The sequence below is a fragment of the Echinops telfairi genome, unplaced genomic scaffold, assembly GCF_000313985.2.
Source record: "Echinops telfairi isolate 266 unplaced genomic scaffold, ASM31398v2 ScPeMD7_8;HRSCAF=38, whole genome shotgun sequence".
Taxonomy (NCBI): Eukaryota; Metazoa; Chordata; class Mammalia; order Afrosoricida; family Tenrecidae; genus Echinops; species Echinops telfairi.
In genome coordinates this window covers 137,800-153,046 of record NW_022103905.1, presented here as the reverse complement: position 1 = coordinate 153,046, position 15,247 = coordinate 137,800, and the positions used below count along the sequence as shown (strand labels likewise).

General features: G+C 46.4%; 1 protein-coding gene across 1 annotated transcript in view; it reads left to right on the top strand.

The window, feature by feature from the left end:
• Positions 1-1,221: 1,221 nt before the first annotated feature.
• The window catches only part of EHD4 (EH domain containing 4), a 90,129-nt gene continuing 76,103 nt past the window's right edge, over positions 1,222-15,247 (top strand). Inside the window, exon 1 of the mRNA XM_004709367.2 lies at positions 1,222-1,504. Within this exon, the coding sequence (XP_004709424.1) occupies positions 1,269-1,504 (236 nt within the window). The 5' untranslated portion in view covers positions 1,222-1,268. The remainder of the gene's footprint in view (positions 1,505-15,247) is intronic.

Genomic DNA, 15,247 nt, shown 5'->3' with positions numbered 1-15,247 from the left:
ATGCACAAAAAGAAACACTGTCCGGGGTTCCCGTGCCTCTCCTCATTCCCAGCCCCACTAACCAGGAGCTGAAAAGGAGAGAAAGCCCGGAGTTACCTTTTGATGTCTGCTATAATCAACTTTACAATGCTCTCTGTATGATAACAGGGCCATTTGCATCCCTTAACTATGATAGGAGGGGATTCACCAGAGGCTTAATCCATGTGTGGTCCCTGCAAATAGATTTTAGGCTTTCACTGTCATCCACAGCTTTCTGAAAACCAGGTGTTCACGATTTAAGCTCTGATGCCTTTCCCTCCTTTAGATATGGATTTATTATTTACAATTCTTGGGTCACACAGGCTGGTGTGCTTCGTCCATGTGGATTTAGTTGAAGCCCTCACTTAGAAGGCTGTGTGTTTGAAAACACGCCTTTACAACCCAGTACACTGGCCATCTGGTTTCTTCACCACACTTTGCTATAGCACCCCTATCTTCATGAGGGCAAGCACCAAGCAGGGTCATTCAACAAGTTTTGTAATAATGAGGAAAATGTAATCATGAGGATGGTGACAAAACCTTCAATTTTTACATAAAATCAAGTAAAGAAAACTACCTACAGGAAGCCTTCCATTGACCAGAAATGAGTGGGGGTGGCATAGAGATACATGAGAAATATGTAGTCCTCTTTCAACTTCTGTCTTTGCTGTTCGTGAGTCTAGGTCTCTAGTTAAATAAAATGGGCGCAACCATGATGTGCTGAGAAGAATCTGCTCGTCAACTTTCTGAACGACGTCCTTAGACTTGGGAAAAAGCAAACGTTCCAACAAACCGAGCAGCCTCCGTAGGCTCCTTCTTGCCAGCTCAGATTTGCCCGGAAGCTGATGCCACCTGGCCGGAGGTGGGGCCCTGGCGACCAGGAGGGCGGCCCCCCCACGGTCGAGTCCGTGCCACCAGGTCTGGGAAAGTCCCTCTCCTTGCCGCGGCCTCGGGGCGGCCTCGGACATTAATAAATCATGAGGATCTTCTCGCCATTAGCTGACGCTGCCACCGCGCTGGCGAGGGCCCAATGAAAAAGAGCCTGAGAGGACGCTTCTGAATAGTGAGCGCGCACCCGTGACGTTGAGGCCAGCGATTGGCTGCCGCGCCGGGAGGCGGGGTCGGGCTCGGGCGCTGGCGAGCGCGGCGGGGGCGGCTCAGTGTGAGCCTGGGAGCCTGGAGTGCGGCGCGGCGGGACGCCGGGGGGATCCGAGGCCAGCGGGCGCACGGCGCGAACTGCAGGGCGGACGATGTTCAGCTGGATGGGGCGGCAGGCCGGCGGGCGCGAGCGCGCGGGCGGCGCGGACGCGGTGCAGACGGTGACGGGAGGCCTGCGCTCGCTCTACCAGCGCAAGGTGCTGCCGCTGGAGGAGGCGTATCGCTTCCACGAGTTCCACTCGCCCGCGCTGGAGGACGCCGACTTCGACAACAAGCCCATGATCCTGCTGGTGGGCCAGTACAGCACCGGCAAGACCACCTTCATCAGGTAACCGCCCCCGCCGCGGGACGGCCCTCCCCACGTGCACGTGTGGTCCTCAGCACCCACCTCCCAGCCCACCCCGCTGGGGGCGTCCTGCGGTGCCCGCTTCCCCATCCCGGAACCCCGCGACCGCAGCTCCCCGCACCCCCAGCATCTGCAGGACCTCAGGCCCCGGGCTTCAGCCCCTCCCCCGGGCGGGCGCAGCCGCCCAGTAGTGTCGGACACTCCCCCACGCGGGCCTGAGGGCCCCCAAACCCCTTCCTGGTACACCCAAGAGCTCTCCTTCCTGCCGTCGGAAGGACGCTTCCCTGGCTGATTGTATCTGCCTTTCTAGTCCCCTTCCTGGAAGGGAGAGCAAGGCTGCCACAGCATCTTCTAAGGAAGGGATACGGCCTAAAGCTAGAAATAGGCCCGAGGTGCTGAGTGTTAGAATGGGATCCCATGCAACCAATATCTAGCCGCTATAGGGTCTTGGTTGAAGAGAGTGCCGGCGTTATAACTATTTACCAAAAAATGAATGGCAACAGTAGAGGAGGTTGCCCATGACCCATGACATTGCATGTCAACCCCCACCCCTGTTCCATGGGAGGGGACTGTCGGGGTCGCTTCATTCTGCTGGTTCCCAGCCGGGTCTGTAGGAGGCCATCCGAAGAAGTTAGAGGGTGTCAAATTACGCTTTGTTTCTATTTCTTAAATGGGTCTTAGTTCCTATTTTCTTAGGTGGGTCACTTCCTCCTGGCTCACCCTTGACAACTGAAAATATTTGTTATGCTTGCTGTGTTTCTACAAGGAATCGCCATGCATGCCTTGTGTTTTGAACAAATAGATTTCCTCGGAAGTGACTTTTGATGGGAAATAATGTGTGTATGGAAGTACGTAGATTGCCTTTTGAAGCAGCTATTTTATTTCTAAAGCAGCCAGTATATTGTTTGCTGTCTCAGTTGAAGCAGTTACTGACCGTTTCAGGTTTGGGTTCTGGGTTTTGGAAATTGTTAACCATCTCTTCATCATTGGTGTTTATTCAACAGGTGTTTGAGAAAATCTATATTTGGATGCATGCCATTTCTATTAAGTGGTGACCTCCTTTTTCTCCACTCCAGTGGCCTAAATAGCTCCTACAACCAGAGGAGTAGTTGTCACTATAGAAAATATGTTAAAAATGAGCTGATGCCAGGGGCTTACGTGGAGAGCAAATGTTTTGAGAATGATGAGGGTAACGAATGTACAAATGCGCTTTATACAATTGATGTAGGTATGGATTGTAATAAGAGTTGTATGAGCCGCCAATAAAATGACGAAAAAAAAGAGAAAATATGTTAAATTCATGCCCTCTGAATTTGGCACATACACTATGAATGAATTCAGCTAAGCAAATGCTCTGTGTACCAAATCATAGTTGTAGACAATACAGTGAATGTCGAGAAGAGAAGACTAGAAAAAACAATTTAAAAACTGCCTTGATGCTTATGAGTATGCTGAAAATTGGACTAAGTATGTCTCCCCAGATACTCCAAATAAACAAAAATATTACAGGAACCAACACCTTGAAAGGTGACAAGCAGATGGTATACATAAGGTCTCAGTAATAACTAGCCAGTTTTTAAGAACTTGGATAATAAAGTATTATGACCAAGTGGTACAGGAGTAGGAGGTGGAATTTTTGAACTATATCAAGTGTAAGAGTATTGTTAGAATGATACTATCGCAGACATTAGTGGTGCGTGTCCACAGCACCGGGGCAGTTTTTCCTGTTTGTCTTTGCCACAAAGGCATTACTATGCATATGTGTAATTAGGGAGCCCCTGCTTAATGTGGCACCAACCTGCAGCTAGGACAGCCTTTCTCAGCTGCCCCGGCCTGGACAAAAAGCAGTCTGGAGAAGGAGAACACAGCTCATAGAAGGGCCCTGACTTCATTCTCCACCCCCACCCCTACTCCCCAATTTACTTTTTTCATTACTTGGGGCAAGTTTTATGAAATAATTAAATAGTTTTAAGAAGGGTTCTGAGATTTGATTTATTCCAGTTGTTCCACCCAAATCAACCACTTCTCAGCCACTCACAACCCTTGGGTGAAGGAGGAGGGGCTTTTCTGGAAGCCCCTGGTCTTTGAGGACATCGCTGACTTAAGTAGCCTTGTTAGGCCACGGGTACAAGGCGGACCTTTGAGTTAAGAAGAAGTCAGGTTGGACAAGAAGCTTGGTTAGGCCGTGAGTTTGTTCCAGAGTAGAGCTAGGTGGAACCCCCTCTTAAAAGGTCAGCCATCTGAGAGACGCCTGTACTGGTGCCAGAGAGCAGAATGCTTGGTGCAGGGTGCTGATCATGCTGGTTCCTGACTCCTCCATAGCCATCGCTGATCTGTGCCACAGAGGCCTGAATCGATTGCCTGCCTCTACTGACTGAATGCTGGAAGCTCATGGTTGGATGTGGGGTGCACCTATCCAAACAGTCAGAGATTCTTACCCACCTGGTTTCCTGCCACATCCCAAGAGGTCACTCACTGATAACGCAGAGCTAATGTGGAGGGGAACTTCCCACCGTAGAGCTACTCAGCAAAGTCTGTGTTCCCCATTCCACACCTTGAATGAACCCATACCTTTAACCAACCTCTTTTTGTCCCATGGTTGGGAAGGTGGGCCAAGACCTTCATCTGGAGTGGGGAAATTCAGTGTGTGTCTTGTCTGAGGAAAAGCTTTCCCGGATGGGGTGAATGGAGAGGTTGACCACCAAGAAAATGTACACCGCCTGGAAGCTCATCAGGGTCCATATACAGGGATGGACAGAGGGAAGGCAGTGGGTGTACTCTTCTCACCCAAATCACAAAACTGGCCCCAAAGGACATTTGAGATGGCTTAAAGATATTTGTCAAGGTTGCAACCGTTTCTCGTCGAAGACAGGATGTCCTCAATTGGCTGTTCCACCTCTCAGCAGAAGGGACGAATTGGTCAGATGTCTAAGCTTCCTCCTGCTGCTGTAACACAAATACCACAAGTGGGTGGCTTTAATGAAAAGAAATGCATGTTTCTCGTGGTGCTGACTGCTTGTTTATGATTTAACTAACACAACCAAGAAAACCCAATTTCCAAATCGCATCATGTACGCAAGTATAGGGCTTAGGATTCCAACATCTATTTGGTAGGAATTAATAATTCCACCATCGGACCCTTCTCAAAATGTATGTTCATATCACTTGCAAAACACATTCACCCTCCCATATGATCCCCCCAACCATAACCCATGCCAGCCTCAACTGTAAGGTCTAAAATCTCATCTGCATCGTCTAAATCAACTAAGGGTGAGACTCTGGATGTTTTCCTTCCAGGACTAAATCCCTTTCCGACTGTAGACCTGTAAAATCTAGGCTGTAAGTCATCTCCAAAAGTAGTGATGGAACAGACACCTGGTAGACATTTCACTTCCAAATCAGAGAAATTGGAAGGAAATAAGTCATGGGTACAAGTCAGGTCAAAGCCAGCAGGGAAGTTGTCATTGGGCATTTTCCTGGACTAGTGAAACAGCCTAACCTCTTGACTTTGGGCTGCGGCCTCATTCTCTTAGCCCACTTACGTGGCCTCCTTACCTCTGAAGTTGGCCTCCCTCTCTGAAACTGAGGAAGTAGCAGTCCTGCCCAGTGCTCCTCTGTGACAGTTCTGTGATATCCCAACTGCTCCTGAGGTAGTGCCTTTCTTTTCTTGGAGGACAACAGGTGCTGACAACTAACTAGCTGCATTGGCCCATTTCCTGCCTGTAAAATTCCAGGAGACAGACAGCTTTCTTTCATTTGGTTCTGTCTCCACTGAGAGGATTTCGGCCATGGTGATTGACTAGATCCATTTGTCACAGGCCTGATCTCTTTATAAAAACGTATGTGGCCACACCCTTGGGGAAAGTTCCAAGGCATGCTTTTTAAGTTTGCGTCACAGACTGTTGCAAATCTCTTAAGTTCTGGTTTCATTTGCACTCTATTCAACTGTAAGCAACAAGGAGGAAGCATGCTTCATCTCGAAGATTTTGCTTAAAAATTTCTTCAGCCAAACATCCAAAATTGTCACTTACAAGTTCTATTTTCCACAAAATATTAGCACATACTCCAAAGTATTTGCCGCCTTATAAAAAAGGATCACCCTTCTTCTACTATCCAATAATGTGTGTGTCATTTCCTTTTAAAGTCCCACCAGCAGCACATTTAATGTGTCTACACATACTTTTGAACTGCTGACCTTGTAGTTAGCCCAATGCATAACCACTATGCCACCAGGGCTCCTTAGCCTAGCACGGAAAATCTTATTTTCAAACAGGGTTGCATCCACAGGTAAGGTTAATATTCCACATGTACTTTGGATGGACACAATTTATAACACCAGAAAAGGAGAAGAGATAGAAGTGGAAGTGACCATATTGACTTAGACTTTGTACCAGCCCAGGATGAGTAGTTGCTGAGCTTGGCCAGCCTTCTGTCACAAACAAAGGAAAACAGACTTCAGAGATTTGCCCAGAAGAGCTCTTGCTGTGAAGGTGGACACACTTGAAAGGATGTGAGGTTCACCTAAAATCAGTTCACACCCCATGATTGCAACTTCTCATTTTAGAGAACTCTTCCTATATTACCATCCCTTCACTGCCCTCCCTTCTCTCCCCCTTCAGAAAAAGTATCTTCATGAAGAAGAAAGAAGGAAGTTACTCAAGGAATCTGTAGGCTTTTAAGGGCAGGGTCCAAGAAACTAGACAAAAGAAAGAAAAAGGCATTTAGGTAGACAAGAAAGAGGTAAAAATAACTCTTCTCACAGATAGCATGGTCTTGTGTATAGAAAATCCTAAGGGATCTACACCAAAACAAAACAAACTATTAGAACAAGCAAATTCATCACAGTTACAGGATACAAGATCAATATGCAAAACTCTATTGTATTTCTATACATAAGCAATTACAATACAAAAATTAAAAAGAAAAACCATTCCATGTACAATAGCATCGAAGAGAAGAAAATATGTGGGAATAAACATAACAAGAGAAGTGCAAGACTTAAAGGTTGAGAACTATAAAACGTTGACCCAAAGGACTTTTTTATGGAAAGATTCCTGTGTTCATTAATCAGAACACTCATATTGTTAAGATGCCAGTACTTCCTAAAGCCATCAACAGATTGGCATAATTCCTATTGAAATCCCAGCTGGCTTTTTTTGTTGCAGAAATTGACAGGCTGACCCTAACATTCAAAGGGCAATGCAAAGGCCTCAGAATAGTCAGAACAATATTGTAAAAGAAGAACAAAGTTCGATGATGCACACTTCCCAGTTTCAGCTTAACACAAAGCTACAGTCAGTAAGGTCAGGTCGTGTGGTCCTGCATGTGGGTAGCTAGATGGAGCTGGGGAATGGACTTGAGAATCCAGAAATAAATGTGTACCTTCATGGTCCATTGTGGAAGACTAAGCTTCTCAACAAATTTTGCTGACAGAACTGGACGTCCACGTGGAAAGGAATGGGGGGTGACTGATAATGGGTAAGGGTCTTTGTTTTTTTGGTGCGGGTGATGAAAGTGTTCAGAAATTAGATCGAGGAGTTGGTTGTACAATCTTGTGATTTTACAAAAACAAACACTGAATTATACCCTTTCAAAGGATGAATTTTATACTATAGATGAATGATTGTATCTTGATTAAAAATAATACAAAACAATCCAGTCTTCAACACTCGGTACTTTACAACTTAATTAATTTCCACAATTTGGCAATTGGTATCAAATGATTTCTGCATCTGTGTGCGGTCCTGTGTGCATTCTTTAAAATATAGAAAGGATGCTGGAAAGGAAAAAGAAGAAATAAGCCGAGCGAACACAAGGGCACGAAGGATCGCAGGGTAAACACAAGGGAGAGGGAAGTGAGGCCTGCAGGTCCGATGGCTGACGAAGCAGGTCCACTCCAGCCAAGACCCAAGAATTGAAGTGAAATGCATACAGAGGCCCATCTTGGACCCCAGCACTTCGCCGAAGCTGCAATGAAGGAAGACTAAAGGAATGGCCATAGTCACCACACAATCCCTATGTGTCTGTCAACAGAGAAACTCATCCATTCCTCTTAACACAACAAGTTGGTAACAGTGAGGGTATGAGAAATATTTCCTTACAGAATTCTCAGTAAGATCTGCATTTTAAGAGGTTAGATAGTGTCATGTTAATGTAGTGTTCAATATGAGAAAAAGCGGGTCAAAAGGTCCACATGCAAGGGTGGAAACAAGGTCCACGTGAAGGACCGTGGGAAGGGTCAGGAAGCTGGAGTGGGGGCAGAAGTGCCCCCGACAATAAATAATTCTCTTTGGGTAGGAATCAGGAAGTGGTAGGCCCACTGCTTGGGGCTCTTGCTATAAGATTAACAGAAAGCATCATGACTCAACTGTTCTTTTGCCTCTTCCTTTTCTCTCTCAGAAGATAATCCGGAGATGGTTGGAGGGAGCCGTGTATAGTTGAGAGGGAGCGAAGATCCCTAGGCTGCAGCCTGCTCCCAGGCCTTGACACAGTAGAGGGCTCAGGCAATATCTGGGTGGATGGACAGGTGGGGAGATGGTGGACAGAAAGAAGTCAGTTGTGCTCAAAGAAGGATTTGGCAGTTCTCATAAAAATATGAGAAGCATCAGAAAACTAGATGCCAGCGAATGAAGGAGGAAGAAGGAAAATGAATTCCCAATAGGAGCAAAGTCCTTCATTCCCTTGGGAAGCCTAAGCAATAGATGAGAAGGGAATGAAGGCAGTCCAGTTCCGGGGCTCAGCTTAGTCTACCAGTGACAGGCTCTGCCAAACTCAGCCGTTGCTTTGGGCCCTGTTGGGTGCTCCCCACTCCCATTCAAGTTATAGGGCCCCTGAAAACCAGCTTTCTGTGTCAGGTGCACCCTTCTTATAGATCTTTCTGAAATATTGATACATTTAACTTCTGTGAGGAGGAAATAGACTACATTTGTAATACAGAGTATACAATCATACTCACAGACTCTATTGCCGTGGTTCTCAACCTTCCTCATGCCGTGACCCTTTAATACAGTTTCTCATGTTGTAGTGACTCCTGAACCATAACATTATTTTCGTTGCTACTTGCTACTTCATAACTGTCATTTTGCTACTGTTATGAATCAGGTGACCTCTGTGAAAGGATCGTTCGACCCCCAAAGGGGTCCCAATCCACAAGTTGAGAACCGCTGCTCTATTGCTTACTTATGCAAGTAGTATTTATTGTAGGGATAGGCCCTACTCTCCCAGAATGTAAAGCTTCATGGGGAATATAGGAAAGCATCAATAAGCCATGACTGCTCATGAGTGACGAGGGTTATGACCCTAGTGGTACAAGGTTGGATAGGGGCACAGGAGGACCTCCTTCCAGCACGGAAGTAGGATCAGGCCTCTTTGAGGATGCCACCTCAAAGCGGATCCCTAGGGACTAATGCGCCAGAATTAACTGGTGGTCAGGAGCTGGGAGAGTGGAGCCCTGGTGGTGTAGTGGTTATGTGTAGGACTGTGATCTACCTGGTCAGCAGTTGGAGACCTCCAGCAACCGCTCCCGTCAACAGCTAGGGTCTAGGAAATCCACAGTGAGCCAGAACTGAGTTTACTATTTGGTTTTGAAGGAGCTGAGGAGTAAGGGAGGGAAACTGTCAAGGATGAGGCCCAGGTTTCTTTGTGTCCCTGGGGGGTGGGGGAGGTAGTGGAGCCTTTTACTGAGAGAGAGGCATAAGAAGAGGATGGACAGCAACATGATGATGAGTTTATAGTTGTTCTGTTCCAAGAGCCGTGGTAGTGCATTGGTTAAGCGCTCAGCTGCTAACCCACAGTGGTTGGAGCCCACCCAGTGGGCCGGCAATCTGCTGCTATACCGTGATGGCCCGGAGAGCCCCAGGGGATGGCTCTTCTCCGTGACGTGGGTCTCTGTGAGTCGAAAGAGACTTAATGAAATCCAGCAGCAGCAACGCCGTTGTTTAGAAGGATGGCCAGGATGTTCTTGAGCGGCAAGGATGGTGAGACTTTTGGACAGGCTGTTAGACCAGATTCAGTCCATGGAGAAACATGCTTGGTAAAATAGAGAGGCGGCGACAAAGAGGAAGGCCCGCAATGAGATGGAATGACATGCATAGGAACACATGTGAGGATGACTCAGGGCCAGGTGATGTTGCGCTCTGTTGTGTGTATGGTCGCTATGGGCTGGAACCAGCGCAATGACCCCTAACAGCAATAACAATTGTGTTTACCTGACTCCCCAAGCAGGGACTTCACAGGCAGATTAGTTGTAATGGGTTTAGAGCACAGTGGGAGTTCCGGCCTTATACACACTTGATTTTTGAGTGTCAGCAATTGGTAGCCAAGCTCTGGGGACAGGACTCTAAGTAACACAGATATTTGCAGGCACCTAGGAGTTCAAGCGGTGTAGTGGTTAACGCATTGGACTGCAATCCGCATGGTCGGCAGTTCGAAACCACCAGCAGTTCCTTGGGAGAAAGACTGGGCTTTCTATGCCCATGAACAGTTCTAGTCTTGGAAACTCGCAGGGGAGGTCCACTATAAATCAGCATTCCTCGATGGCAGTGTGTTGAGAACTTGTGGAGACACTGGGGGAAGTTTGGAGAAGCAGAGGTTACTTGGGGTGTATGGAGACTCAGCCCTGCTCTATCTTCAGGCACTTGGTTGCTCAAGATAAAGATCCAACTGGCTTAAGTAAAAAGGTTAAAAAAAGAATTTCATGAGATTAATTAAACCAGGATGTGCTGGCCTTAGACGCAAGACACAAAATGGTTTCACCGAGACCCCGTGTCAGTTTTGCTGTTTTCTTCATGTTGGTGACCCTCTTTGGCAGGGGGCCGGCTCCAGTTCCAGGCCTTTCTGCCAGTTTTCCAGCCTCAGTGGGGTGGAGTGGGCTGGTCAGCCACCCAAACCACTGGACTAAGAGTGGAGGAGGTGGCTTCTCAGAATGCTGTTATCAGACAAAGGGAAAGGACGCTAGACAAGTGAGATAACAGATGATCCCCTTAGATGCCAGGGAAGGAGAGAGGGTTGTGGAGTGTCAGCACCGCCTGGGACAAGGATGGAAATAGAAGCAGTGGATTAGCAATCAGGAGGTCAGAGTGACATGGGCTTGAGCTGTGACAGGGAGTGCTGGTGATGGAAGCCAGGGAGGGGTGGATCGAGGCGGGTAGTGGCAGGTGGAGAATCCAAGATAGGAGACTTTCAGGCACTAGACGCTGAGGGGAAGAGCGTGTCCTGGCCCAAACCTTAGGGAGGTTCTGTTAAAGAGGAGCAGGACCTCGCAGTGTGAGAAGTTGGGGGAAGGGAAGGAGTGGAGGGTGAGCAGCTGATGATGAGGAAGGCTAAGAGGAGGCAGGACGTGGAGCAAAGATCCTAACCCAAACACCAAATTCACCGCCATCAACTTGACTCAGAGCGACCCTATAGGACAGGGTAGAACTGCCCTATGAGTTTCCGAGATGGTAACTTTGTGGGAGTAGAAAGCCCTCTGTGTGCTAGGAAGCAGCTGGTGGTTTCAGACTGCAGACCTTGCAGGTAGCAGCCCAATTCGTAACCACTATGCCACCCAGAATCCAGAGGACAGAGAAAACTCCGGCAAGCTGTAATGTGGGGTCTTGTTTGACGGCATTGGGGGATCCGAGCAAATGTGTGGCAAACAATGACAAGAATTTCACTTTTTAATTCGGGAAGTTCTTTTCTTTAATTCACATATAGCAGTTTGCTTCTAAAAGTCACTTTCGAAAACCTCAGAAAACAGGAAAGCCATGGTTCCTAAATGCCTGACTGTTGGGCATTTCAATAACTTCCCATTTCTTGCTATTACAAATAATGCTGAGATAAACATCCCTGAGCACACATTTTAGCTGTTTTAGAAATGTAACCTGCTTGGAGTTAATAAATCAAAAACCCAATAACTAGAAAGCCATTGTTTTTGAAACTGGCCGTGTATCACAATCACTGGGGAACCTTTAGAAGCACTCGGATTCCAGTGCCCCATCCCCGACCTCCTGAATCGAAATCTCTGTCTTGGGTTTTGGTAGTTCATCTTGCATAGCTCATTGTGCAGAGCAAATCTTTGCAGCGTCCCCCAGGAAATGTTTGGGAGCCATTGCTAGCTGCAGACTCAGGTAGTGGAACCCTGACAAATGGAAGCAGCCATCCAGGAGAGGGGTCACCTCCACCCAGAAGCAGGCTGTCTTTGGTGGGCTTGCCTGTGAACCAAGCCTGATCTGTCCACAGTTTTAGCAGTGACTGTCGGTGATGATAAGAGGTCGTGCTTATGACCGGGGATGACATGATAAATCTTAGAAGTTGCTTTCTTTATTGGACGTGCTAAGAGGATATTTTCTCATGTCACTAAACAGTCTTCAAAAATAACTTGAGTGGCTGCATCGTATTCTGTTGTACAGTCAGAACAGAGAGGTTGTTTTCCAGTTGTATGCTCTTAGGTATCTGTCACAACATTTTTGGCTAGAACTGGCGTTGTGTTTGTGATGACTGCATCCTCTCTTCTGTTGCTTGTTTTATCGTGTTAGGAAGTGGCAGCCATAGGAAGCTTCTAGTTTTAATGGTAGTTGTTCACCTGACGCTGCCATGTCAGCTGCTGTGTTCATGTTTTATACAGTCATCGTGTTAAGAAAGGATCTTTCACTAATATTAAGAGAATTTCATTTGAAAAAATGAATATGGGGTTTTAGTTTTATTAAATGCCTTTAAAAAAATCTGAGCTGTACAGAATCAATTCTGAAAGATTATTGATAGGTTTTTTTAAAAAAAGTGTTCCATAAATAAATAAGTTCCGTGGTCAGATAACTTTGGGCAATGCCCTGGTATATGGCCTCCTTGTGAAGACTGATGGTCCACTGAGGATCCAAGGACTTCAAAGCCAAAGTCAGATTCCTCAATGCGAGTCATCGCGCAGCCAGCCCCAGCTAACATGGAGTGAACGAATGGCTGGTCAAACGGGTCAGTAAGAAACTGCCTTAGCTTCCAGTAAACTCCCTCTGCCTCTCCTCTTTCTGTCTCTTCCCATCCTTTTTATGCCCCCCCCCAAAAAACCCCCCCCCAAAACCCAAAAACTAGTGTGGAAGATGAAATAGCTGCAGGTCAGGACAGTAATGAGACAGCTGCATGCTTTAGTAAGTCCATCTCAGCTTGAGTGGCTTAAATTCCGTTCATAGCTGGAAGATAGAAAGGCTTCACCCAGCAAATTCCAGCTTCTGGGTTCAGCAGGCTGGTATTCCCGCTCCTTCTGAGTCCACAGCAGTTCCAAAGATGGCATTAGATGAGCAAAATCCCTGTCACCGTGCATCAGTGATTCAACTGACGGAAAAATTAAAGTAAAATTGAGGTTTCACACTTAAGGAAGGCATGCAGTTGTTAAGTGGAGGTGAAGATATGCCACATTTGGTTTTTTAATAACTGAAAGAAGGTCGTGTTTGTGACGTAGCTGAACTGTGTCTTCAGGGATGTTTGCCTCAGCGTTTTTTGATGCTGGTTTCTTTTTTCCTACCAGCAAGAAAGAGGAAGCTGTTGAAATGCCCAGTAGTCAGGAAACTGTTAATTAAAATGAAACACATGCACCGTGAAATATTATGTGGCCATTAAAAGCAATGTTTTCTAATCATTCTTAATGACATGGGGGAAATTAAGCATGAAAAAATCTGGATGCACCTGGATCCAACGACTGAGTGAAAATACATAAAAATTCTGAGAGGCCACCACCTTGTACATGTGTGGTCTTCTACAAGTTGATGAATTTTCATAAGCACAGTTTTCTCCTCTGTAAGATAATAGTGCCTGGTAGAGTGGCAGTGAGGGTGGAGTATAAAATGTATGTGTGAAACACGCCTTATGAATTTACTGCCTGCTTTCAGTGATGGCAGTGGCGGCGCCTCCTAGCAAGGGATTTTAAATGGGCCATTTTATGAGACATCTGTAATAATGTTTGATTTTTATATTTCCTGGTTGGGAGTATGAGGATTCAACAAAGTAAATGGCTTTGAAAACACCGTTCCCAGGTTCATGGCAAATCAGAGTTGAAGGTCTTTCAAGTCCCTTTCCTAGTGAAATGTTGGCACAAATAAGTGCTGCTAATCAAAATACATTCTGTGACATTTTCTTAGATGCATTATCGACCGAAATATGAATAGTTCATACCCTGATTGAAAAATAAGGAAGCGAGACAGCTGCTCTGCTGAACACAAACGGTTGCATTTCCTATTGTGTCTCATTTGCAATTCTGTGCTTTGAAAATTCAGTAATAGTTGAAGGAATAAAATGACTATTGGAATCAGTTTCATGGGCTTTTGGAAAACGGTTTCAGCTGGAGCAGTCGACTCCATGCATTGATGCCGGTGTAGGCACAGTCATGTTTTATGTCTGCTTGCCATCATCTCTCTCAATTTCGACTGGAAAACTTGGAAGTCCAGTTCATAAGGCAGCCCCACATGCATGTGCCATCTTTTTAGGGTGCTTGCTTAATTAGGGATCCCTTGGTGGCATAGTGGGTTATGCATTGGGCTGCGAATCACAAGGTCAGCAGTTCTACTCTCTCAGCTGCTCCGAGGGAGAGAGATGAGGCTTTCTACTACTGTAAACAGTTACAGTCTCAGAAACCCACACAGGCAGTTATTCCTGCCCTGATGGGGTCACGGTGAGTTGGAATGGACTCAAAATCAGTGAATCAAGCTCTTGTTTATTTGTCTTACTTATTGAATGGCTATTAAAAAGTCTCCTATTTGCATAGGTCGGTTGGCTAAACATGAGCATTCTAGTAACAAATTGGGATTTTACTTTTGGTGCACACAAAAATTAAAGCCAGCTTGTGTGAGCTCCCAAATCTTAATGTTTCTAGATATGTTAAGATTCTCAGAAAGGCTAACTCAGCTCCTTGGTGGCAGCTGACTGAAAGGTTGGCAGTTCAAATCTCCCTAGCAGCTCCATGGCAGAAACACCTGCTCCTCTGCTCCCATAGAGGCTGCAGCCAAGAAAACCTCTGCTGCCCCACGGCTGGCTAAAAGTGGAAATCGACGCAGGCACCTATCGGCAAGTGTTCTCAAAGGACTAGTCCACCCAACCCAACCCACTGCCTCTGAGTCAATTCCCACTCATAGCAGCCTCGTCCTTGGGCTTCCCAAGACTAGCCCTTGCAGGAGCAGACATCCTCACCGCTCTCCGTGGATCGCCTGGTGGGCGTGAGCCACTGATCTTGAAGTTAGCAGCCGTGGGCTTACTTAACCCACAGTGACATCAGGTCTCGGCCAGGACCCGTGGGAAATCCTAAATTCACATGTTCATATTTCCATTCACCCGTTAGGTCATCACAGGAGAGCTACTTACCCTGTTTGGGCCTTAGTTTCCTCCTCTGTCAAATAAGGCTAAAAACAGTACCCGCCTTGAAAGATACTGGATGAAACAAGATCATCCTGTAGAAACCTGAGCATATCACAAGACTTTCAAATGTCTCTACGGAGAGTTTTCACCACTCTTCCAAGCACCAGTGTAGTAGTCAAAACAGAATGAATTAGAGCAGAGGTTCTCAAACTTGGCATTCCGCCCCCTTTTCTTTTAATCGTTTTATTAGGGGCTCATACAACTCTTATCACAATCCATACATACATCAATTGTATAAAGCACATTTATAAATTTATAAATTCATTGCCCTCATCATTCTCAAAACATTTGCTCTCCACTTAAGCCCCTGGCATCAGGTCTTCTTTTTTTCCCCCTCCCTCCCTGCTCACC